The 26,024-nt window shown below is 39.4% G+C and overlaps 1 protein-coding gene across 1 annotated transcript in view; it reads left to right on the top strand.

The window, feature by feature from the left end:
• Positions 1-26,024, top strand: part of CARPA (Carbonic anhydrase-related protein A) — a 331,334-nt gene that overhangs the window by 271,838 nt on the left and 33,472 nt on the right. The window contains exon 7 of the mRNA XM_071599084.1: positions 16,122-16,253. Coding sequence (XP_071455185.1) covers positions 16,122-16,253 — 132 coding nt within the window. The remainder of the gene's footprint in view (positions 1-16,121; positions 16,254-26,024) is intronic.

Raw genomic sequence — 26,024 nt, 5'->3', positions numbered from 1 at the left:
AATGTTCGATTTAATTACTAAAATTGTGCTTTTGTCTTATTTAATTATAATACATTCGTAATGATTCTTTTACGGCTGATAACCAACAGTTCCCTTAAAATTTAACTGAGAAAAACATCGACGAATGCCCGCTTTAATTTAGTCAAAGCTCAATTTTTAATTGCACGATGAAAAATTAGACGATATCAGTGTAATAATCACTAATATCCTCAAAGGTAATGAGGGAAGGTAATTAACGTTTTGCAAAAACGAAAAGTACAACACTTATCATTACATACTAATTTTTTAAGCCCTTCATATTTTGAATAATTTTGTTTTAACCAATACGTAGACGGCATCAAAACAACAATTCAAGTTAATTGCGATTTATTTATGAAAAATTGTCCAGCAAAATAAAGCTGGCATCGCGACCATAAAGCTTTTAATGGAGTAAATAATCTGTTTTTGGTAAATTTTCAACTTACCTATTGGTATAATTGCTCTGACGAAAATGAGATTTAAGAATGATTTTATGAAGCCGAAAATTTGCAGAAATAAATTTGGAAGGGAAAAAACTGAAGGAAAGCTCTTACGCCTGTCTGCATTGCTTTTTCAGATCTAGCAGATATACTTATTTCTTCTTCCCTGGAGGTGTGTAACCTTCGGCATTTAGCACTTTTGACACTAGCCCCGGTGACAATGTCACCTGGGCTAGAGATGCGGTTCCTCTCAACGTCTCTCACTCCTGGGTCATCAACCCTTCGAACACATCCTTGTAAAAGGTCTTTAATCGAGTAATCCGTTTCAACTTCATACTCGATGACCAAATTTCCTCAATGCGCCAGAAAATCTGAAGCTTTCTACCTATAGATAGTCATCATATAAAAACATTTATTAAAATATATGTATGATGACAGTTTCATGCCTTTTATCGAGGAATAGCTTCATAAATATGAAAAGGATGGAGAATTTGCACGTTTTTTCTAAAGGAATATCTAAAAAATGAAAGCTTAACCCATTAAGAATATTTTATCCATATTTTCATTGGAATTTTGTTAGCTTTCCCCAATGTAATATCACCTACAAGGTTTATCCGAAAAGTAGTATGACTTTTTCTGGATAGACAGACGGACGGGCGGCGGTTTCTCTGGCTGGGTTCGAGAGAGGGAACTCCCAGGAAAGGATGGAAACCGGTGGCAGATGGATCCCAATCTTTGCAGAGTGTAGATCATTCGTTTGCGAAACCTCTATAATGTGACCTCGTTAACTCCGTCATGAACCGGTATTTGGAACAGCGCTACGCCATCAAGTTTTGCGTGAAACTGGGCAAAACCGGGAAAGGGACTCATAATATACTCTATGATGATAACGCCATGGACAGATCGGGTGTTTTTGAGTGGCGCAAATTGTTTCGGGAGAGTCGAGAAGATGTTGAAGACGTCGAACGTTCAGGACGCCATTCGACCTCAAATAGTGAGGAACGTCTTGCAAGAGTGGAGGCTTTGTTGTTCAGGGATCGCAGATTAAGTTTTGGAATGTTTCTGATAAACTTGGCATACCTAAAAGTGATGTGCGTAGACTTGTGACCAAAAACATGGGCATGAGAAAAAAGTGTGTGAAAATGGTGCCGAGAGTACTCAGTGCACCCTGCCCTAACGGACTAACTGGCCCGGCACAACGTGGCAACTCTGCCTTGGCCACCCTACAGCCCTGTCATTGCCCTACCAGACTTTTGCCTGTTCAATCAAGTTTTAGATATACGAGGGTTGGCTGAAAACTAATGCACACATGCTTGTAGACCACAAACAAATTGACCTTCAAAAGCACTCCAGGTGGCATGTGGAAGTAACATTCTCCCTCAACACGCATATGCAGGTTTGAGGTCATAACATTCATCCAGTGTTTTTTGAGAAGCGGAAGTGTGGAGACCTGTTCTAGTGGTATGTCAACGCGAGTTAAACAGCGTGCTGTAATCGGCTTTTTAACTGCTGAAAAGTGACTCCTACTAAGATTCATCGTGTTTAAAGGCTGTTTATGGTGACGATGCTGCTGATAGGTCACGTGTAATCATAATTAGAAGTTATGGACTTGGTTTTCCATCTTTCGGTTTCCACACTGGCTCTTCGTTATGCGCACCAAAACGTGAATGTAGAGTTTTATATCAATCCTACATGTGTTCCCGGTATAGGTTTACGTGAACTCCTCCCCCCCTTTCTTCCCTCCCCCCCTCACCTCCTCTCGCGTGTTTACGGTTTTGTGCGACAGTGCCTACCAGTCACGAGGAAACTTCTGGTTATCCAAGTTTTGACAGGCAGGCCACATGCAAACGTCGAGAGGACTCTGGCAAGCCCAAAATCTTCACGAATATTTGCATGCGTTCACGTGACGGAAAAACATGTCGACTTGGTCGGAATTCCGTGTCATTCGGACGCGCGCGCAAAAAGTTGACTGGGACGGATGATATATATATATTTTTTTAACCTTTAATAAATCGCTCATTTCGCCATCATCCATTGTCGGGCAGGAGGGAGGGAGAGAAGGATGAGGCGAATTAGGAGTTCAGCTTTGCGAGTCAAATGGCCGTGTGTATTCACGCCCGGTGATCCAATCGCTGTCCATTACTATTTTACCCGTATTTTGGCATTCCGGATGATCCATTGCAAATGCATCGGAGAGGAGAGACAAAGATGGGCGTCATGGAAAAAAAATGTTAAAAAATTAGCAGCTCGTTTTGGAAAATCTTTGGGAATTCCTTGAATAATGAAATGAAAATCGCCTTTGGGCTCGCACCCTCTCTCCCGTCCGTCTCAAAGCTCGTCTGAAGTGGGGATTGGCGTGGGGGGGGGGCGCATGAATATTAATACTGCTGCAGCTTGAATATTTCAGCAAAAGGCAAAGGGACATTTTAGTTAGTGACCATTGATTCGCTCATCTGTCCCACTCATGCACTTGTGGGTGCCCTGCCCTTTCTCTCCCTCCCTCTCCCCCCTCTTGCCCCAACTCCGCGCGTTCAGTCAAGTTTCACGGTCTGTTTCGCATCCCTCCCCCTCAACCCTCTCCTTCTGCCAACCCTTCCCCACCCTTCCACCCTCTCCCGTCGCAACCTTTCCCACCCCACCCCCCATCATCACCCCATCCCTCCTCCCTCTCCATTTATTACACGGCGTCACTTTAAATAAAAAAAATCGCGGAACCTTCGCTCCGGCGAATGCTGTTGCACGTCAAAACATTCTATTTCATTCAATATCGGTTGCCGAGCAAACATTTTCCACCTTTCTGAGCGACAAACTTCTCTTTTTTTTATAAATAATTTTTCATTTTTTACCCCCTCTTACCCTCCCTCCCTCACCCCTGGTGACGTGACGCGTCGTTGGAGACGAGAGGGAATGGAGATGAAGGGGAAGAACAAGAGAGGGAGGATATATAGTGGGGGAGAGAGAGAAGGAGAGGCAAAAGCGCAGCGGAATTAATTCGTTTTGCGAATCAAAGCAGAGCCACTAGCGTGATAACGGTTAATTATCCTGATTCATTCCGAGTTGCATAAATAGACGGGGGGGTTGGGTGGGGGGGGAATAGAAACGCAGCGGTTCGGTCGGGTGAGCCTATTCGGACACGCACGGATTCGCAGTGCATGTTAATATTCTACTTCCACCGTGCCCATTGGTATGAAATGACTCGAGCCCTCTTCTCCCGTCTTTTCGCGAACCTCGCAAGCAGTCTCGATGGTCGGACGAGAACGCCATATCGCGAGTGCGCCGCTCATGACCGTGAGCCAAACACATCACATGCGCTTATTATATGCGTGCTTCATTTTTTTCGCCGGGAGATAAACACCGTTGAAATACGCGATTCTCTCAACGCGGAAGAACTAGGTGACAGAATTCGGTGACGGAGAACAAGATGAGTATCGCGGCTGCATCATTCCTCATCCATTTCCTTACTCTATATTTCGCAAGTGAATTAAAAAGCTCGTATTTTTCACCGCTGGTTTGTATTCTTGAATATTCTTTCGGATGTGTTCAATGCTCATTATATGTAAACGGAAATTAATCCAGCAGGAACATTACAATGTATGATTTTTAGGAAATGAAAAATAGTAACTTTGTGATTCCACTGGAAAAATATTTTTACGAGACGACCCGGGTTTCAGCGCTCAATGTCATATACAGGTAAGAAGATGACATTGAAGGTCGAAACCCGGGTTGTCTCGTAATAAAAATGTTTCGATGGAATCACAAAGGTACTATTTTTTCATTTCCTATATGAATCGATGCCATAAAGTTACGCCGGAAACCATCAATTACATGATTTTTAGATTGTTTTATTCGGATTTTAATTTCTCTGCTACTTTCTATGCGATACTGATGCATTTTTTGCAAATTTCTGGTGCGAACACACCTTTGTACTTACGTGCTTAAATTCCATATGTTCACGCTTTCATTCTTCCGTGCAATTTTTCTTACTCTCCCACTCATATTTGCACAGTCTGCCTCATTTTATTTCAATTCAAAGTCATCGCTGTTCAATGTTCATAATTTTTATTTCCCAAAATTCGTCGTTACCAAAATTTTAAGGTTTGATAGAGGAAAATATATTTGTTCAGTTTTGATATCCTTCTCGTTTTCAGGACCTTTCTCAACGAGTTATGTCATACATGCCATACTGACCCTCTACATTTAAGTGAATCGCAAACTTCGGAATACTGATACCTTTAACATATATTTCAAATTCTCACTCCTTCCTATTGTATCGTGAAGGTCGCTGAACTCTCTCGATTTTAAACTCCCTTCCATTCGTTCCCCAATTTTTTTAATACAAAAAACTGAGCTTTAATTCCGTTTAGGTTAAAATAATTCTTCTCGTGTTATTTTACCATTCCAACTGGTTGACTATATTGAAATCTGTAAAATAAAATGTTACGCATGCCTAAAACCAAAGGTTAGGTTTTTTCGTTTGTAGTTATCTCTGATTGTCGCTGATTAAGCAGCATATTTGTTGGAAAACACGCACGACATTTATCTTAATTGAATTTTAAAGGTGTCCTTGCTAAGCTAATAATTTTCAAAGTTATAGTGGAACCGCCAAAATACGAAGCATTTTGCGCCCGTTAATTTAAGAATTAGCCATTAAACGGTGAAAAGGACTAGAAAATGGAAAAGCTTTGGACATACACCACTTTGGCTTGGTGAATTATTCCTAAAAGGATTTTGACAGCTATAAAATTATCCAAAAGTAGTTCTAATTTGATTGGCTCTTTGGTGTTATGCGTGCATATTGTGCGCCCATTGCGTCAGCAATGCCCTCAGACACTCTTTTGATTGAAAATTAAATCGAGATCATATGGAATACGATAAGAGTCGCACGTAATGAAAGAATGGGAGTGTGGTGAAACAATTCAAATCATCATTTCTTAAGACTAGAATTAAAAACTGCATTTGATGTAAACTATGGGTAATATCTCGGCAGTTAATTTAGCTGAGTCACCCGCTTATGTTAATTCAAATGAATGAATAACTTAACAATGTAAAAACTATTCGCCTTGATAAGAATTCGGACCCGCGTCTCGCAATTTTCCATCGTTTGCTTTAGCCATTGGAGTTACCCTCATTTCTACTTTTACAGCACTCACTTTACATTTAGATAATACCCCGCAAGCTGCCGCCAGGGTGTGTAGCGGGGGGTGTTAGGTCACCACCCGTAAAAGAGAATACAACCACATGCAAAATCAAAATACTTTTGCAAACCTACACCCGTAGTGGCCCAACATACAATGGTCTCATCTACATCTACATAATACCCCGCAAGGGCATGTGGCGGGGGATGTTAGGTCACCATCCCAAAAAATGGAGCACAACAAGCTGTAAAATCAAAACATCCATGCAAAACCATACCCACAGTGGTATATACACTCATGCAAAAGTCCTTTCATTCTACACACATGCAAATACATATACTATCATCTAACAAATAATGGCACCTTAGAACGCAGTAAGAAATTGATCCAATAACGTGCGATTAGAAAAGTAGGAAGGCGAAATTCCACTACCATATGGACATGCAACATAAAACGGTCTCTTCCCCAAGGAAACAGGTGGGGAATGTGACCCAACGCTCCAAGTGGTAGGAGGGATGGAAGAGAGACAGAGAGAGACGGGGGATGGAAGGGAAATCTTAAAAAAATAAAAGGCAGAACAAACAATGCTGTAAAGAGGACTATATTTTTTAAAGGCATTCTAATGAGGTCATGCGGAAGAGTTTTGACAACAAACCAACGAGGTCAGTGAAAGTGCATGCAAAAGTTAGTGAAAGTGCATGCGGTCTCCTTCTCCAATGACACAGGTAGGAAATGCGACACAACGCTGAACCTCCAACAGTGTATATAGATCTCAAACACAAGGTGAGGGACGAGATCCTTGGAATTAATTGATGTAGATCTGTACGAGCTGTATGAAAAATGTAGATCTAGTATAAAAACTTCACAGTAAACGAAATACGGAAGTGTTCCAATATTTCCGATTCCATTTCCGAATGTTTGAAATCGTCAGATCACGACTGATGATTTCCAATATTCAACGAGAACTGTATTTTCTCTTTTTTAATGAAAATCTCTTGCATGTAAAAATTAATGTTACATTCGAGATGAGATTTTACAAACTATACGCAAGACTATTGAATTAGCTGCCAAATATTAAGGTGGTGGTTAACATTCGATACATTATGTAAAAGCGATCTTATCTACTATATCCACAGTATTTAAAAAATCTTACTAATTACTCATTGGCAATTTGCAATTGGAAGGTCATTTTCGTAGTCATATGGATAATTATTTGTGAGCTTTTGAAATATCACCTAAATTGTCTACATAGTTCTTTTCGTCAGTAACATTCATATCGCCAATCATAAGATCGTCTCCACCATGTGAATAATATCCTAATAATCCTGTCATTAATTCGTACCAACTTTCCAAACTGTGCTGTTATCTGTTAAGATTTCCGTTTCGTCGTTTCCATGGCATCACCTATTTCGTCCTTGATTTTCCGAATTAATTCTTCCCTCCTGACTCTTTTTAATTAATGTTGATCTGTAAAATTCCGTCCCAGAGTGTGAGTAATTAGATTTCCACATGTTTATCTCCGTATCCTCCATTCTCTCACGCTTTGGCATACCTCTTTATTCGTTATGCGTATATTTTGTCCATTTTATTTTCATCACTTTGCTTTTGTATCATATTACCGTCGTTTGCAAGAATCTTTATTCCATAATTGCCATCATATATTCCTCAAATTAATTTTATATTGATATACCTCCTTTAGAAAAACATTTCTAAAGGTTAAAAAAATAATAGTTAAATTAAAACCTTTCATAATGAGTCAATTTTTGAATACGTATCGCGTTAGCATTTTTGTGATCAGTTTCTATTTATAAATGATTTTAAGCAAATAAATCCACACAATGGATAGATGTAGTCTTCCACAGGTTCCCCGATGCATTAATTTAAACTGATTCGGATAAAATGAAATGGACGGAAAGGGAAACGAAAAATGAACTATTGAGTATGGTAGGAAAAGAGGAGAAAATCGAAGAATTCAGAGAAAAACGATACGGTTGTCTTTAAATACGATGGAATGTTTATGGCTATCAAATACGAGCGCATATATTCCCTCTGACAATTACGTGGCATAGTATTCAAATGCTGTGATTGCGAAATAATTAAATGTCTTTCTTCGGATGAAGATTCAAATCTCTCAAATCGCCTGACCCATGTACGGGAGAATGCTCGATAAGCGTGATAAAGGGATAAATAAATAGATTAAACATTTTTGACAGCAATGAAAACAAGTAGAAAAGTCGTGGATATGAAGAATATTTAAGTGTAACGTGGGATTTCATGAAAACTTCATGAGAAGTGGAGCTTAGAAGTATAGCGGTAAGAAGTTTGCATTAAAAACCTCCTCGGCCGGTAGATTCCTGTAGGAAGAAGAGGTTCGCAGCAACACTGTGTGTATTTATATGTGGTATTTTTCCTTTTTACGGTTGGTGACCTAAAACTCCCCGCCACACGCCCTTGCGGCGGTTTGCGGGGTATGATGTAGATGTAGAACACTGCAATCGCAGCAGTGATTCAGCAAAAATATTTCTCCTGGTATAAGCCCTCTGGTCTTCGGGCGGGGTAAATTAATTGGCAATGGAGAACACGAGGAGTGAGAAGGAAACAAGAGGGAGAAAGAAAGGAATCGGGCGTGGGGATCCTCCTCGTCGGCGTTACCCACGACGGACGCCGCGAGAGAATTTGGAGGCGACACCATTGCCGAACACGGGACGCCCTGCTGTTGGTCCCTAGGGGTGGCGACGAGGGGGGGATGAAGATGGGGGTCGGAGGGGGAATTTGAGGGAAGAAACAGGAAAGGGGACGAGGAGGAGAGATAATGGCCTGCGGGGGGCGGAGGGAACCTTTAATGGAGGTCTTTGGTAGGGGATGGTTCAGTGATGAGGGGTGTGGGAAGGGCGGTTGGATAAGGGGAGGCAATTTATGATGCGGGGCCCGGGAAAGGGAAGGGGGCACTGTGAAAGAATGAGAGAGAGAGAGGGAAAGAGAAAGAGAGGGAGCTGGATTCAGAGAAAACTGAAAGTTCAAAAAGGCGGAAGCGAAGATAATTTAGAGGAAATGGGGTTGCGTTCTTTCCTTCTTTTCCCCTCCCTCTCCTCATCTTCCCGCAACCCCCCTCCCTCCTCCCCCGTCCCCCCTCCCACCCCAAGGGGCTTCTCCCTTTCCCTCCCGCACCACCCCACACTCGGAAAACAAAGAAAAAGTGCGCCGAGGTAATGCACCCCCTCTCTTCCCGCCGTTTGCTTTGGTAATCTGGGCGCCCCTTCGAAGGCGTCGCCCGCACTACCACCCCCCACCCCTCATCCTTCAAGAGAAGAGACGACTCCTCTCTTGGGCGGGGGGGATTGGGAGGGAAGAGGGCGGCCCGAAGGAAGGAAGGCGGGGAAGAGGTGGGAGCGGGGGAGGGGAGGACTTTGTAATGTAGTCGCGCGAAAATGAGAATGTTAGTCGTCGGGGTCGTTCAGCGGGAGAGGGAGTGACAGAACCATTGAATTTAAGGGCGGCGCGAACGCGACCAGGCAATCTAAAAATCTAAATAAATTGGAAAAAGATCCCCTTTCCTCCCCCAGTCATCCCCGTCCTGTCAGCGGGGCCGTGGTTCCTAACGACAGGGGGGGAGGGGGAACTTTTGGGGTGGAGAGGATTGAATAGGCACCAGTTAGACTGTGGGCATTCCGTTTGGTTATGTCTCTGCTTTTAAAGTGAGACACTGCCATCCTCCTTCGCTCTTAGTTACGTAGATGTCGTCGGTTCCCCAACGCACGACCAACTGATAATCGCGCGGCTGGTTGAAATTTCCTGATTTTCCGCATCCGGTTTTGCATCCTGTGCCTCCTTCATTCGCACCTTCATCCTCTAATGTGGTAAAATAGAAAGTGAAACTATTACCTTGAAACCTTAGTCTACCGATTCAAGCATGGTTATGTTGGAACCACTAAGCACTGCTATTATTCGTAGCCCCGATCAGCATGTCACAGAACACCGCGACACAGAAGAAAGGCGGATTGAACTGATGCGGTGGCTAGCGCACCGTGGACTACCCCATACCGAGGTTGAATTCCGGCGGAGGTATCCCGATCACAACTTGGGTGCGTGCCATTTGGAATGCTCTTTCAAAAGAGTACACCGTCCGTTGAATGTGAAGTTTTGGTGCATCTCGTTAAGACATATCTCGGATATATGCATAACGTCCAACAAATTGTGAGATATCTGCATGAGGAACCGATTAGGAAAATATTGCATAAATGTATCAGCAAAAGATAAAGTGGGACAAGGATAGTGACGTAAAGAAAGGGCATGTAACTCATGTTTTGTATTTTGTAAAAATATACGAAATAGTATTGAGTGTTTAAAAATAAGGTACCCCAAAAAATTGAAAAAATAAATTGCCCTATTCATATCGAATGGGCCAAATTATTAATATTATTATTACTATCTCATCAAGAGTACCCTGGTGCCAATGCCAGTTTCCTCTGCTGCGATCCTTTATCCATTCTCTGAAAATCCTAACTCTATTACAATTAATAACTATCATCTAATAAGTCCCAAATACTCATCTAACCCTTACTGACTCAATTAACCTCGGTTTTTATCGCGTGCCATAAAAAGTAAAACGATGACTACTTCGAATTTTCAAAGGATGGATACTGTAAACTATTTCAGTATTATAGTATCTGTCTAAAGAACTTGAATTTTACAAAAATAGTCGTGCACTTTCTATTCCATATGCATGTCGTCCGAACTGCCAGTTCTCTTCCTTCCTCTAAATTGCTCATCCAACATTTCCTATCTTTCATGACGTCATGAGACATTCCTTAGCCCGTTAGCTTCATCCACTATTCCTTCAGTCATTGAATTTCTCCCAACATCAATCCCTCAAAGTCTATCGGTTCCCTTTCCTATTGCCTATTTCAATTTTTACATTCTGATTGAATACGGACATCGTTTTCAGTTTTATAATTGAAAATAGGGAGAATCGGAAATAAGTTTATTTTTGCGAGTTTATTTCGTGAACATACTATATATTAAATTTAGGGGCATAAAAAGTCCTGGTGTCCGCCCAATATCTGCTCCGAAAACATTTACAAATAAAATTCTCCCTTGAATTTTAATTTGTAACACTTCAGATCAAATATTCCAAACGCCTCCTTACTTCCATTTCGCTCATCTTTATTTATCCGTCTCCCTTCTTCAAATAAACATCTCCAAAATTTTAGTTCTATAAATATGCATGTTTTTATTAATTTTCAAAATTTCGGAACCATTCCACCCTACCGTACTCGTAAAAAAAATTTTTAATCCATTCTTTACGGCTCACTCAAGAAACCTGCCATCGACGCTATCTCCTATGTCAATGTTTTTTGGTTGTCATGGTTGATTACTTGGATAGGCAATCTCTCTAGAGATATATGTATTATGCATCCCTTAATTTACATTCATTTGTTTAGATGAAATGTATGCATATACGAGCGTTCTCTCGGGCAGTATACCAAAGGGACCTATTTTGCGCGATCACAGCGCAATAAATAATTTATAAATGCATATAAACATATGCTGCTCAGTTATATTATTTTTTCATTGGTTCATAAATCATACAACCTACGAAAATATTTATAATCAGCATATTTTATTCGACTCCCTTAAAAACCACTTTGAAAAAATTTCATTGCAAAAAGTTTTTAATGATTTTCTACCAGCAATCCTTGTAATAGTGATGGTTGACTTTGTTCATTTGCATTTTTGTTACGTAGAGGTGCAAACTACTGCCTTCTCAAATCATGCATAGTTTTTACAGTATTGTTTGTCTACCCAAAATTGTATTTTTAAGATGAATGGTAATGTAAACTGCCTTGGTGTAGCAGAGCAATTTCTACATCATGTGAATAATATTTTCCTACACAAATATTACGATCAGTTGCACCTATTGTAAGCCTATAAACCTCTTTGTCGTGACGCTTTGACCTCACAATAACTTTATCTTTTTAAGGATTCAAATAAGTGGGAAAATAGAAATTTACTGAAGGAAATACATGATATGAGTTATATTTTTCACAAATCTAATAAAAGTGAAGTTAGGAATTTCCTCACAAAGGTATATTTTAATATGAGCAACCTATATAAGCCTTTGCCAGCCATTGTACCAAAAAATATTAAAATTTCATGGACTAATTACTTTATGATTTAGCTCAATATTAAATCCTCATGTGAATAACGCTAACATTATTTCACAATATGCAAAAATAAGAGTTCTTCATTAATATCAAGTAATAACTTACTATTCATTACCATAACGTAATTGAATTTATTTTTATCAATAAGAAAATGCATTGAGAATGGTTATAATAACCTTAACCTAGCTCTACATTTGTGCTATTTAATCATTAGCAGACTCTCAAGAGTTTGGAGCCAATTATGTGTAAAAACATTCATCTCGGAAAATATTTCCATTTCTCAAGACAATTGAAGCCATATAAACCAATTCTCACTGAATTTTGTCAACTCTCTCTGGGGCCAGCCATAAATTTCATTTGCAAATATTACGATCAAATCCTAGCTTGATATTCCAAGGCATCTTTGACCAGTTTACTCATTTATCGAAACTTTAATTGCTTACCTCAGCTTCATATTTCAAGCCGCGCTAAACCAGAAAGAGCACTTAATAAATTTGGGCTCCAACGATGATCCTTTGATTAACACCCTTAGCCTTTTTCACTCGGGAAACCACTAAACAATACACTCGTATCCGCCGCATTAGTTTCCTAACTTGAGTCACTTCCTGCTCGTTCATTAACCTTGGCTTCGGATCTCTCTTTAAATGTTGGCAGAATTCATACCTTAAGTTTTCTCCCTAAGACGTTAAGTGTTACAAGGAATCCATATTCGTTGGTTTTGACGGTAAATCTTCAAATTGGTGTTGAGAAATGAGTATCGTTTGAGCAAAAAACATACTATTCTGGCAGTTTGGCTTCAATCATTTTACGTGATTAGGTATCAACTATTATGTGCGGATGCGTGTCATTTATTTTCCAGTTAAGGCTGCCCATATAATAGAAATATCGAGATCGCGATAGTGATCACGTGTTGAGAATTGTCGGGAGCGTCCGGTGCCCGTTTCTCAAAGTTGCGAGTCAATTTAAAAATCATCTGAAAACAATCGTAACTGCAATAATTAAAGCAAAATAAACCAAACATTTCTTGAGGAATAGCCGTGAAAAACAAGAGATGTATTATAGGTAATCAAATTTCGAAAATATATAGGTAAATGTATTTAGGTATCCAAGACAGGTTAGACTGTGTATCAAAATAGCTATTCAGAACTAGATAAGTTAAAGTGAACATTGGTCAACTAAATTTCAGCGAAACGTCATTGTATCTACTTGAGTAGCTCTTTTTTCATTTTAAAGTGCATTCTACAACAAATTATTAAAAGGGAATAATTAAATAAATTTTTAATATTCTCGGTTGAGAGAAATCCTGTAATCAGACGAAATTTATGTATAGAGTAAAACTTCCCTTCAAGTCGCATGAGGTCATGTGACAGAATTCCATGTAAGTTTTCTCTTCTATATCTTCAGCATCGATAATTCCGTCTATATTAACTATCGGTTTTAATATCACTCAATGTAAGGATATTATTACCATAGGCGTCACGTAAAATTTTATCGAATTACCTCCTCCTCTTTGTGCATCCAGTATATCACGGAAAGTCCACACATAGTTTTAGGTAGAATCGATGGCAGTGGCAGAACTATTTTTTTCTTTAGCTAATTGTATATTTTTGAATTCTGTACGTACCTTTTACAGCTAAATATGGTTAGAGGTTACGGTACATTTCTGTTCCTTCTGTCATAATCCAAAGTAGTGAAGTGCTGGTTCGAATGAGAAAACATTCTTAAAATGAGCTATTCCGACATTTGCTATGAAAAATCATATTTACTTTAATTTGGCTGACTTTCTTTTCAATCATGCGTTTCTATCTTTTTCGTAATATATCGTGAAAGTAACTCTTTTTCAAGTGGTAAAAAAATTACTTATAAGATGCAAACATGTTAAGGAGTCCAATGTTAGCATTCTCATCCTGTATTGTGCACACCGGCGTTATCTTCATATTTAAGATAAATGTCAGCAGTCCACATATCGACTCTTGAATTACTACATATCTTCCTGGTAGATATGAAAACATATTGATATAAGTATTACCGATATGTATCGTCATATGACGTAGCCTCCGCTAAAATGGAAATGGTGACGAGGGAGACCTGGAATGGCCAAAGTTCAAGTAGAGGTCTGGATGGACCACTATCCCCATCGCTACATCGATCTCTTTCGGTGACAGCTGTAACCACATTATAATTATTATATATGCCACCGTTTGGTTCGTGTTTCCATCATATGCAATAGCACCCTAACAGCAGAATGCCGGAGAGTCCCATCTCCAGCTGCATTGATACAGTTGGCATTACTCAGATTAATTAGGGCGAGTTAATTGGCACTTGTTCAACCAGCTGTCACCTTCCCTGTTCTTTTGATAACCCGAAATCGCATCAAAATGACTGAAAATAATTTTTTTTATAAATGACGTTTTCAGTTAGCTATAGGAAAAAAATAATGTGAATACGTTTCGGACCTCCGTTATTCTCCACCATTGAAGCGGGCTGAAATCCTCCACTTCGCGCTACAATGGGCTTAAAATCTGCTCCGTGATAAGAAATATATGAAATACGACTGAAACAGTCTGCCTCAAATATTGTTATTACGTATCGTTATCGTAAAGCAAAGGTTACGGGGTATTCAAGAAAGAGGAAAGCTTAGATAAATGTGAAAACATGAGGGCCAAGCCTAGATGGGATGGAACACTTTACCAACCTTCGAAGTGTTTTGGACAGGATGGTCAAATTAGTAGGGACTTAAGAAGAAGAATTGCATGAAGGCAAAGACGATGTCACAAGGTGGAGTTGGCTAAGCGACGGGGACTTTCCAAAAATATGTGAAGGGAGAATTATTGAAAGCTTTGGCATGTAAATTACATGTTTTGTCTCGCAGTTTTCTGCAACGTAGTAGCTTGTTCAATGAGACAAAACGAGATGCTATTGAAATGGGAGTGTGGAGAAGGATGGGAAAATTGAAGTGGATAGAAAGAAAACCAAACGAGGAAGGACTACTAGGCGTGATGGGGAGGAGAGGAGATTGGTGAGAGAAATCCAAAAGAGGCAGTAAAGATGGATGCGGAGGATTTTGAATTGGAATTGAATGTAGACGACTGTGCTAGAAGGGAGAATATTAGGCAAACAAAGAAGGGGTAGGAAAAGGATAGACACGTTGAATGGAATGAAGGGGGGAGGGAGTACGAGGAATTGAGAAAGGGTTTATTGCAGTGTGAGGTGTTTTGGTGTGTCTTTTTAAACGAGGCTATGAAATATAGGTGTGCCTAAGCTGTGTCAATCTAATGCCTACCTTCAACGGTGGGCAACCTTAATACTAATCGCTATCGCCTTCTTGCTTATTTAAGGCTCAGACATCATTTATATCTGTTGCTTTAAACTCATGCTTATGAAAACATGTCTTTGCCATTATCGTTGATTTATCAAATTCCCTTTAACTTTGACCTCGTATGCCATATGCAAGCCACGACAATGTGAAGCGAGGTCAGCAGTGATTACATTTTAGCTTTATCCGAGGTCATTACAGTGACCGTAGAGGGATAAATGGCTACTTGGATAAATTAAGTTGGCCAATGCTGATACCAATGTAGCTCATCGCTATAATATCTGTTATCAATTGTTAACTGTCGCTAGTAATGTTATTAATAAGTTATGAATATAAGAGTAGCAGTATGGCAGTAGCAATTCATGCATTATAGTGCGCTTATTAGTAATGCCGTGTAATATACTTGTAACACAATTTAAAAGCAATATGTTTGAGAAATTGTGATCTCCCGAAATTTCTGAATGCTTCATAGTGAACTAAATTCTTAAGATCTATCTCTAAATCACTTTATCTTACTAATTTATTCACGGAATTCGTATTTTGTATTAATTAAGACAATGTGAGCGCATAATTACTACAATATACGAATTATTAATATAAAAGAAGTGAATTATTGCAATATTAGAATAAAATTATAATTCGTTTGCAGATTTTACGAGAAAAATTTGTTTCATTTGTTATTTATCATTAAATTAATTTAAATATCAATGCATATGATTTATTATCAAAATGTATGATACTTGACGGACGATGAGTTTATAGCCCACCTTGTAAAACAGATTTCATGGAAAACGCATGTCACAAAACCGTTTTAATATCTTTGCCATGTAATTAAAGCAAGCGTTGTAATTTGATATCATTGTTAAAAATATGTAACCATACTCATCTGGTTAAGTGATAGAAACATGAGCATTGTTCTGTTTAGCTTTCCTTGTTGCTCTCATTAACGGCAATGTCTCCACAGAACGTCATTTCCTAATGACTCTCGATTTTCTCTCTCTCTCTCTCTCGCATGCACACCATTAATGTATTTTGCTTTCTCCTGCAGCTTTACGCACTCAGGAAGTTGATGCAGGGCCCGGAGAATAATACGAAAGCTCCCCTGGGGAACAACGCCCGGCCCTTGCAGCCACTGTACCATCGGACGGTCCGGACGAACATAGACTTCAACAAGCAGGAGGTGGGTACCCGTTCACCGACATTTTTTTTTATTTTTTCATTTGCATAGTACTTTGCAAGTACCCCTTCGATAGTACCCTCTAATTGACGACGCTCCAGTGAAGAGTATTATTATGTCTCATTCAAATGAGTCGAGAATTTCACCTATCCGTTCCATTTTATTTACCGAAATCAGTTTAAATACACATTTGAAGCAATGCAAATTTGTATTGAAACGTACTTATAGCCTTATATCCCCTTTACACCAATCCATCCTTTCCTTGATCATCATGAAAGTACTCAAATGGCAGATGTTTTAAGGACAAAGTTGTATAGTTGATAATCAATGTAGTAATGTTACATTGATTTTTAGGCTACAGAATGGTCAACTTTGGAGACAGGTTTTCATACTATAATAAAAGGATTCTTCCACTCACGTCGTTTAAACGTGCAAGCTAATTTTATCGAATATACTGCTTTCTTAGATGGGAGCAATTTATCTCTGATGAATCATATTTTCTCGTCAATATTTAATTTTTCGAAAGTCTCAATACGGCTTTAATATTTTCGGGTTACAAGGATGAATCCTTAAATTCATTAAATGAAAATCTATTTCCTACATTTCGTCTTTATTCGACGGTTAAAGCTTCGAATGGTCTCATTTATTTTATTATTTCATAAAAATTCAGGGAATATAATGAATAGATAAACTTGGTGGAATCTTTTTATCAAAGAATGAAAAAATCACTTATTAAGGGGGCCTTGATTATGGCAGCTACGTGTTAAACCAATCGTTAGTTTTTAATGGTTATTCATTATTTGGGGATAAACATTACAAACTAAAATGTTCATTCTATCATAGGCGATGAATTTAGAAATATACCGGCTTTTTTGTGCGTTGTTAAAAAGGCTACTGCAATCGAGTCGTAAGAAGTCGACTGTCTCTCTTCGCACAACAGACGTTATAATGAGGGCGTGAAATTTAGAAGAAGCCTACCACGCAACACGGGCGAGCCCACCGGCGAACGTCATGCCTCATTATAATAACTAAGAAATAGATAAATGAAGATAGAGAAATGTGAAAGTTTTCTGAATATTGCTGTACGTATCGAAGAACAATCATAAATAACGTGACTACCTGTAGGCTCCTCAGGAACTGAAACATTTTCCAATTCCTTTTTATACCGCATAATTACTCTGATGAAGATTTAAAATATTTTTGCGGAAGAAGCTATTCCAGATATTTTTCCAAATTTTCGGATATGCCGACGAGATATGTCCATCACAAGGAATCCGACTTCAAAATTACCCATTTTCCCTAATTTGATTAAATATTTAAAAAGTTCAACCCTTTAGGGAATGTATTTTTGATCGCGTGCGGTTTTAGAACTTCTAACAGAGATTATAAATACAATTTATTAAGTTCTCTTCATTACCTCAAATGAAATATGGATATTTTTTTAAGATCGGTTAACTTGGTAATCACAAACAAGTTATATGTTGTTTAATTTCGGTGAATTACATGCACGAAATCAGAAAGAAGGCTACTGCAAATTAAAACCATACCTATACACCTATGTTAACACTGTTTAGGAAGTGCTGATTTTAATATTTCTACTCATCATTATTCATATTCTTCATAAGAAACTAGAAGACTAATTGGGTTGCCATTCTGTAGATCAAGGATGTGTGATAAGAGATTATGTTATCGGTATATCAAATAGAAGATCTTTGAGATTCTGCACTTTTTAATGACTTAGCTTCATCGTACTTAAATTATTATATGATGCATAAACAGTGGAAAGATCAAATATTGACTTATTGTGCGCCCATAGCTTACACCTCTGGAACTACACTAGCGTGGGTGAAGAGTTGTTATATAGGTTGGTTTGAAGGCGTATCTTTGCTTATGCTGGTTGTTAGAAGTACAATGTATCCTTTGCGTCCTTTAAACTAGTGCCAACACTCACCATACACACACTCCTCGGTTAATGAACTAAATTTGTGGAATAACATAGTCAAAGAACAGGGTATATCTGTTTTGATGAGCATGACTGCTCTCGTGGAACGGAAGCCTTCAGTTAAAATAGCATAATGACCTTCGGAATGTATATTTCCACCCTCTTATGTTATTCTGCATATGCCCAAAATGCCTTTCACCGGATTGGATTGGCAAGGCATCATGGCCTGATTCAATGCCAATATATCTTCCCTCGTATGTTTTCTGAAGGCATTCCTTTCAACACGTCATGTTTACATTCTTATTCTGTCCTCCACAGTTATCACTTGAAAATATGTATACCTTTTGATTCGGCGATTTATTAATTTTGATATATTGTATTAGGCAACTCACAATTTCCGAAGATCCACGATTTGCAGCACTCTCATTCCATATATAGATTATCACTGTGAATGCAAAACCACCAAGAAGCTCAATACGTATTTGCTGTTAAATTAATACTACTTTTTCTATTCATTGAATGGCTATCGGTACAAAAATAAACGGATGGACGGATGATTGTGCGAGTGTCATTCCTCTAAAGATTATTGGATGGTGAAAGAGCAGGAAAAATTTTCAGTAGCGGAGGTGCTTCGTAAGTTTTTAGGACTTGATCGAAGTGATAGTGATCCTTGTAAATATGAAAGGTGGCTGTCGCGAAAGCGATAAATGGAATTGAAGGCTACTGACCGTAATTTAGAGAATCGAGAAAAATGAAAATCCTAATCTCATTAACTAAGAAAAAGGATGCTGTCAGCCAGAGATATTAACTATTTGAGTCGAGAGCCCGGCTATCTACTGACGGAAGGGTTCAGGGTGAAAGCATCGCTTGTTCAACCTGAAAAATTGCCGAAATTATGCAAAGAAATGTGTTGCCTCTGGACAGTTCCTTCTAAACTCCAAGCGATTAATTTTCAGGTCAACAGAGTTATGTGGTAAACCAAAGTCCCCTAAATCCCGCTCTGATATAATGTTGTGAATTCCACACTATTTGATGGGAACTTCGTTTGGGTCGTCCCAAAGGCATATGGCGCATGGTATGGTACGGTATGGCACTTGTCCTTCATTTAAAAATAGAGAGCAATTTGTGACTACCGATAACCAAAATTACGTGAAAAATATGAATTCAAACATACATATTCCTATCTACAACGAGCAATAATGGTTGAGTTAGAACGAAATTTAAAATTGAAATTTTTTTTAATTGAAAGTATAGAAGTGATCACATTTTACTTTTATTACGATTGAATATAGTGCGAGGGAAGTACGGAAGCACTTGAATTTGTGAATAGCGAGGTGTATTCCTCTTACTTTATCATTTTGGCACAATGTGGCGAAATAGCATGAAGTAATTATAATTTATACGGTGTCATGAGTCAACCTGTGTCATTTGTACCTAAATCGAAGTATTTATCAGCAATTTACATAACTGATCATTCTCTCTCCAAAATCCCGAAAATGCTTTCTTGGTTTTTGTTAACGATTGGAACCGCGAAGTGAAAAGTAAAATTAGGATGTTCGCGGATGGTCTATGTATGTATGCACACGGTGATCTATCGGGAGATATCTGGGGATGAGGATCGTTTTATTCTAGCGCAGGATTTGGATTGCATTACTAAATGGTGTTCTAACTGGGGATTGACACTAAATTATAATACATCTACATCTACATAATACCCCGCAAGCCGCCGCAAGGGCGTGTGGCGGGGGAATATAATAAATGTTATAAATATATTTATAATTATGTTATAAATATAATAAATATAATATAATAAATGTTCGGTGGTAAATTTCTTTAAAATATCAACCGGGTTTGCTTACAAATTAGCTGGAGTTACCCTAGCAGTCGTTGATACGGTAAAATACCTAGGTGTTACATTCACAAAAGACTTAACTTGGGGGACTCACATACGTAAAGTCTTCGGTCAAGCATATGAAAAATTGGGATTCATTAGACGCATTGTCGGCAAAAGTGACTCGAAGGTCAAGGAACGTGGTTACCACGCTCTTGTAAGGCCTCATTTAGAATACGCATGTAGCGTGTGGGATCCTACTGAAAAAGGCCTCAATCGGGAAATTGAGAAGGTTCAACGCCGGGCAGCACGTTTTGTAAAAAATTCTTACGATAAAACGCAAAGCGTCACCGAAATGCTTATGGATTTGGGGTGGGAATCATGGGAAGAGAGACGATTCAATGCAAGATTGAAATTATTAAATAAATTTAGATCCGCATATTTCAGCACCGAGGTCTCGCAAATTATTCGTACTCCTACATACATTGGTCGCTTGGATCATGCATATAAAATTCGGGAAATAGATGCCAGAACTAGCCGACTCAAGGACTCCTTCTTCCCACGGACAATACGGGATAGCAACTGCAGGGTTATAGATAGCAAAAATTCCACTTGCCACCCTCAGCGTCTAAAAAATGATTAGTTCTATTTTAATGCATGCTCCTCCACTAACCTTATCTGTTTTGTTATAATATCCCATTCTTTCCGAATGACCTCATTCGTGTTCTGTTCATCTGTTTTTAAGTCTCCCTTACAATCCCTCGTCCCCCTCCGCGAGGGGCAATTCCTGCTACCTGCAACGTTGGGTCACATTCCCTGCCTCTTAGAGTCTCCTCGGGGGGTAGAGTGTTTTGTGTTGCATGTTCATGTGGTGGTGGAGCTTCACATTCTTGCTTGTTGTGTCCTGGCTTGCGTGTTGTTGTGTCTTGTGCTTTCGTGCTGCATCCTGGGGTTCAGTTTTTTGTTGGTTTGTGGTATATGTGTTTGCATGAGTGTTGGATGAAGGGATTTTTGCATGCGTGTGTGCGCTGCTGTGGGTGTAATTTTCCATGTTGTTGTTTTGCATGTGATATTGTTCCTTTTTACGGTTGGTGACCTAACACCCCCGCCACACACCCTTGCGGCGGCTTGCGGGGTATTATGTAGATGTAGATGAACTACGCTCGTGTATGCACCCTATATCCAACCTACTAGAAAAATTACTGTGTTCAAGGGACTCTCTTTATTTAGATCTTAAGGATTAATGTTAATATACTATTCCTGTAAAGCATTCATATACGTATGCCATGTTTCACTAGGTGGAGACTATTTTTTATCATGTTATTTTGCCGTGCATGTCCTTGCAAATAAGAAAGCAGTTCCTCAAATCGTTTGTGTGGAACATGGCACTCTACGGTTTAGAGACATGGAATATTGGAAAAGTGGACCAACGATGAATAGAAGCATATGAAACATGGCGCTGGAGGAGAATGCTGAAAATTAAATGGACAGACAAAATGAGGAACGATGAAGTATGTAGAAGAGCAGAAGAGGGAAGGACCATATGGAGAGCACTAGGGCAAAGGAGAACTAGATGGATTGGACATACTTTGAGGCACAATGGATTAGTTAGAAGCGTAATAAAAGGCAAAATTGAAGGAAAGATCCCGTGAGGAAGGCCAAGAGACAAGTACATAGTGCAAATTAAGAAAGGCATAAAACGGGGAAGTTATCAGAGGAAGAGGGAATTAACACTAAATAGGGAAGAATGGAGGGCCGCAGCAAACCAATCTTAGGATTGAAATTATTATGATGGAGATTATATATCCCACAGATTAATATAGAATATAGTGTTTTGCGGCTGTGAGACCTGATCTTTAAGGCGGTATGATGGTCATAGAACTGGGGCGTTGGAGATTACGATGTGGCAAAAAATGTAAAAAATCAAGATTTAAGCACAGATGAAGGCAAGCGCCGATGAAGGCAAACAAAGTGGGAGAAGACAGGAGGCTACTGGGGGAAATCTGAACAAATATTGAGAAAGTAGCTAAAGAAAATATTGAACTATCGTGGTATTTTGAAGGCATTGACAAAAGGTGAACTTCGGGAAAGTGGGCTTAGGGAAGAGAAGATAAAGTTCTTTTGAATAAGCATAAAGGTAGGCAGAATCAAGGAATAAATGAAGAAATACGAGGGCTGTTCAAAACGTATCGCGAATTTCGAATTTTTGCGGGTTACGTACTCGTAAATAGGATTTCCTTACGATACTTAGATATGTATATATTCGTTAAGGGCCGTTCAATACCTATTTTTACTATACCTATATAAGTAGTGTCGGGAAAGGTTTAAGACAAATAAATTTGTTTTAGATATTGCTACAATGCTTCAAAATTCTTCATAGTACATCCCTTTGAACGTCGACATACTTTTGCTAGCGGCTTTTCTCCAACCCGAAGGCTCCCTGGTAGGCGAATTCCTAAAGATCCTTAAGGGTATGCAAGCTTCTTTAACGGCACTTAGGGTCCCATGGTGGTGTCCTTTGAGGGAGGATTTAACTTTTGGAAATAAGAAATAGTCTACTGGAGCCAAGTCGTGACTGTGGAATTGATGGGTAGAAGTAACCAGGAGACAAAAATACGTTGCAATAACTTCTATGCATGATAAGTAGATGTAGATGTAGGTAATCGGCCGGGCCGGGCGGGTTAGACGCGACGATTGGTTGAGAATAAGGTCAAGGGGGTGACCATGAAATGTGCGCGGACGCTGCACCAACGGACGGTTGGAGAATATTTAAAACTTTCAAGTAATTTCCTCTCAGACCTGCTTGTCGTCTTATAGCCATCCCTTGTCTCAACGGAATATGAGCGAACCAAGTATTTGTGAGTGTTCAAAAGAAAACATTTGAATGTTTTCGCTTCGAATTATGATTTACGGAATGCAGGTACCTCAGAAAATTACGCCAAATCATATTTTTTTTTATTTGCATCAAGGGCCAACATTTTAGTTTCAAATGGCCATGGTGCATTTTTCACATCCCTCCACTCGCGACGTTTTTTTGCATCGGCGCATGCGTGAGGATTTTAATCACCGCTGCCGCCGTTCAGACGCGAAACGGACGACGAACGGGGAAAAATGAAATCGAATGCAATATCGGAGTCGGAGGTTCGCGTGAGGCGTCCGGGTGAAACAATTAGGACAACTTAGCGTCCAAGTTGACTTGAATGTTTTGCGTTGACGGTCACTGTTTTGTTCAATATTTTTTCCTGTATTTTTTTAAATATGCACTCGAGAGAGAAAACTGAAAAACAAAAAAAATGAAAGATAAGCGATGGCTGGGAATCGACGTCGGTTCGAGCGCGGAGATGTTTTCCGGAATTTAAATTTAAAACGCCGGGATTGAAAGAAACACTCGAAGCGAATTCAATGGGCGCTATAAATTAAAGGTGATTTTTTTAATAAATTAAAGAGGAAACCTTTCTGGGTATGAGGATTGCGGTCGAAAAGAATTGCGAATGAAAGCCAAGAGGACGAAAAGGGAAAATTGGAAAAATTAAAAATAAAAAGACGTCCGCAGAGGAATATACGTATGAAGAGACGAACGAGTAAAAGAAACGAAGGAGGGAAAGAGACCCTGGGAGTAAAACAATGGACGTGACAATGCAGAAATTTAAGGACGTAAAAAGCCGACGCCTTTCCATCTACCCCGATGCTCCCTGCATCCGCGGCATTACCCGGCGACGGGGATTGGTAATGAGTCTGTTCTCTTTCCCAAGTAACCAAACCCACTTCCTTAAATCTCCCATCCGGCGCTTCTTCTTCCGACCCCCGCCACCCCCCTCTCGAGAAAAGGTCCCCCTCCTTCAAATCCCAAACTCATTCCATTCATCTCTCCTCATAATCTCTCCACCACGGTCTCCTCCCCTCGCTGGCTTCCTAACAACCCCCCATCCCAACCCCCCCACGGCCGACACCCACAATCCTCCCCATCTCGTCTCGCACCTCTCCTTGTCCCACCCCGCCCCATCTCGTCTCGCATCCTATGGTTCACTTCGACGCCACCACCGCAAAGGAGACGTCGCGCGCGTCGCGGGGCCCACTTGAGATAGGGAGAGAGAGGGACCGCTCTCCCCTCGGGGCCTGCATTAGCGACTGGGTGAGGGGAGAAGGCGGGGGAAGGAATCATCGCAATTCTTCGCCTCAGATCTCACCCCTCTGCTCTCCCCTTGCACGGCTGGAGGAAGAAGGGGGTGGCGGTGGGGGGGATGGCGATGGATGGAAGGGCAAAAATGTCAACAGGACGGGCCAAAGCGGATAGACGAAGAGGCGCATTCGTTTTTTTCACCCTCCCTTGCTTCGTTATCATTGCACTTTTACATTTGTAGAAAAAAATAAACTGTTCGCGTGTAAATTATTTAGGTATGCCGTCATGCGTAGGACATTAAGGCAAGCATACAATCAAAAAAATAAAATAATATACATGGCTTAATGGGGTCTATGTATCAGGAGCATAGAGAAACAGTGAAAAAACATTTTATTTTTCGCATTTGCAACTCTTCTCCTAGGTGGTTCACTTCCAATTTTGTTTTTATTATATTCCTGTTATAAATGTGGAAGAACAAAGTATTGTCATCTCCGTTATGAATCGCTTCCATAAAGTGTGACGCCTCAAATTATTCCATTCCTGTTACTTGTGATGTCATCAGCTCATCTTGTGTATCGCTGAACGGCTTCTCAATTGACAGTAAAAATACACACACGCACATATATGTGCGTGTGTGTATATATATATATATATATATATATATATATATATATATATATATATATATATATATATATATATATATATATATATATATATATACATACACATACATATATGTACGTATACATATATATATATATATATATATTCTGATAATGATGATGATATGTTTGTATGTCTACATAGGCATAAATAACTTTACTCTAGACATTCAAATAAATGTTAGACGCACAGAATATTTTTTCATGGGTGCAAAACCACCATATTCAATAGGATGAATAACAAAAAATCTTCTGTGATTGTAACGTTTAGCTCCTATCGTCAGTATTTTATTGTTGACTATTTGTTTATTTGTTGATGTATTCACGGTTTTGAGTGCTCTATCAACGCATCTTTGTGTGCATACATACACGCATGCATAAATGCAAATTTATTTATATTCATCATGTTCCAAGAAACTTAAGGATATGGAGTATTTTAAAGTTTACATTACACACCGTCAAAAAATACATAAACGGAATAGGAAAATACGCAAAATGAATAACGGCCCAATTTTTATATCTATGTAGGATCCACTCACGTTCATCAATTTGAGTGGAATTTCTTCTTCCCAAGATTTAGCCATCTAAGTTGCTTCTTTCGCACTGATGACGGCGGCTAGGGCCACCACACTTTTACCAGTAAACCTTCGCTTGATTTTTTTTACGAAATACATTACGTATTTACGAATTACAGCATCGAATTTGATTATGAACGAACGCAATGAATGAGTAAACTCAAATGGAGAGATATGATACCACCTAATATCTACATGGCCTGGGGAGTAATCTGCTTTGAAAAAAAGTTTAGAAATGAATGCCGGAGATATTGATATGCACCCGTACTTATAAGGGTGTATCACTTCATATACGAGTCAGACGCCAAGGGGGATGTGAGTGGAATTCAGGCCTTCTTCTGGGGCAGAAAGTTGGAGGAGGGAAGGCGAACATTAATCTGCTCACTCGCCCACGCTCCTTGAGAGGGTGTATTAAGCCGAAGACCAAAGAAAAATGAAGATGCGTAATGGTGCCCTACCCTCTCCTGTCTCCTTCTGCCTGAGGAGCCACGCGAGCGGATGAAAGAGTTCACCGTGTAGCGACCTCTCGACATCGCAATAATGACACCTTCGCATTTGTAATTTTGATCCAAGGGAATGAACTTTCAACTAAAGGATATGGGCTCGTAATATTCATTTACATTGCAGCTTCGTCTCTTAAA

Source organism: Hetaerina americana, unplaced genomic scaffold (assembly GCF_022747635.1).
Source record: "Hetaerina americana unplaced genomic scaffold, ioHetAmer1.1.p SCAF_104, whole genome shotgun sequence".
NCBI lineage: Eukaryota > Metazoa > Arthropoda > Insecta > Odonata > Calopterygidae > Hetaerina > Hetaerina americana.
The sequence above is the reverse complement of the archived record's forward strand: the minus strand, read 5'-3'. Positions and strand labels throughout refer to the sequence as shown.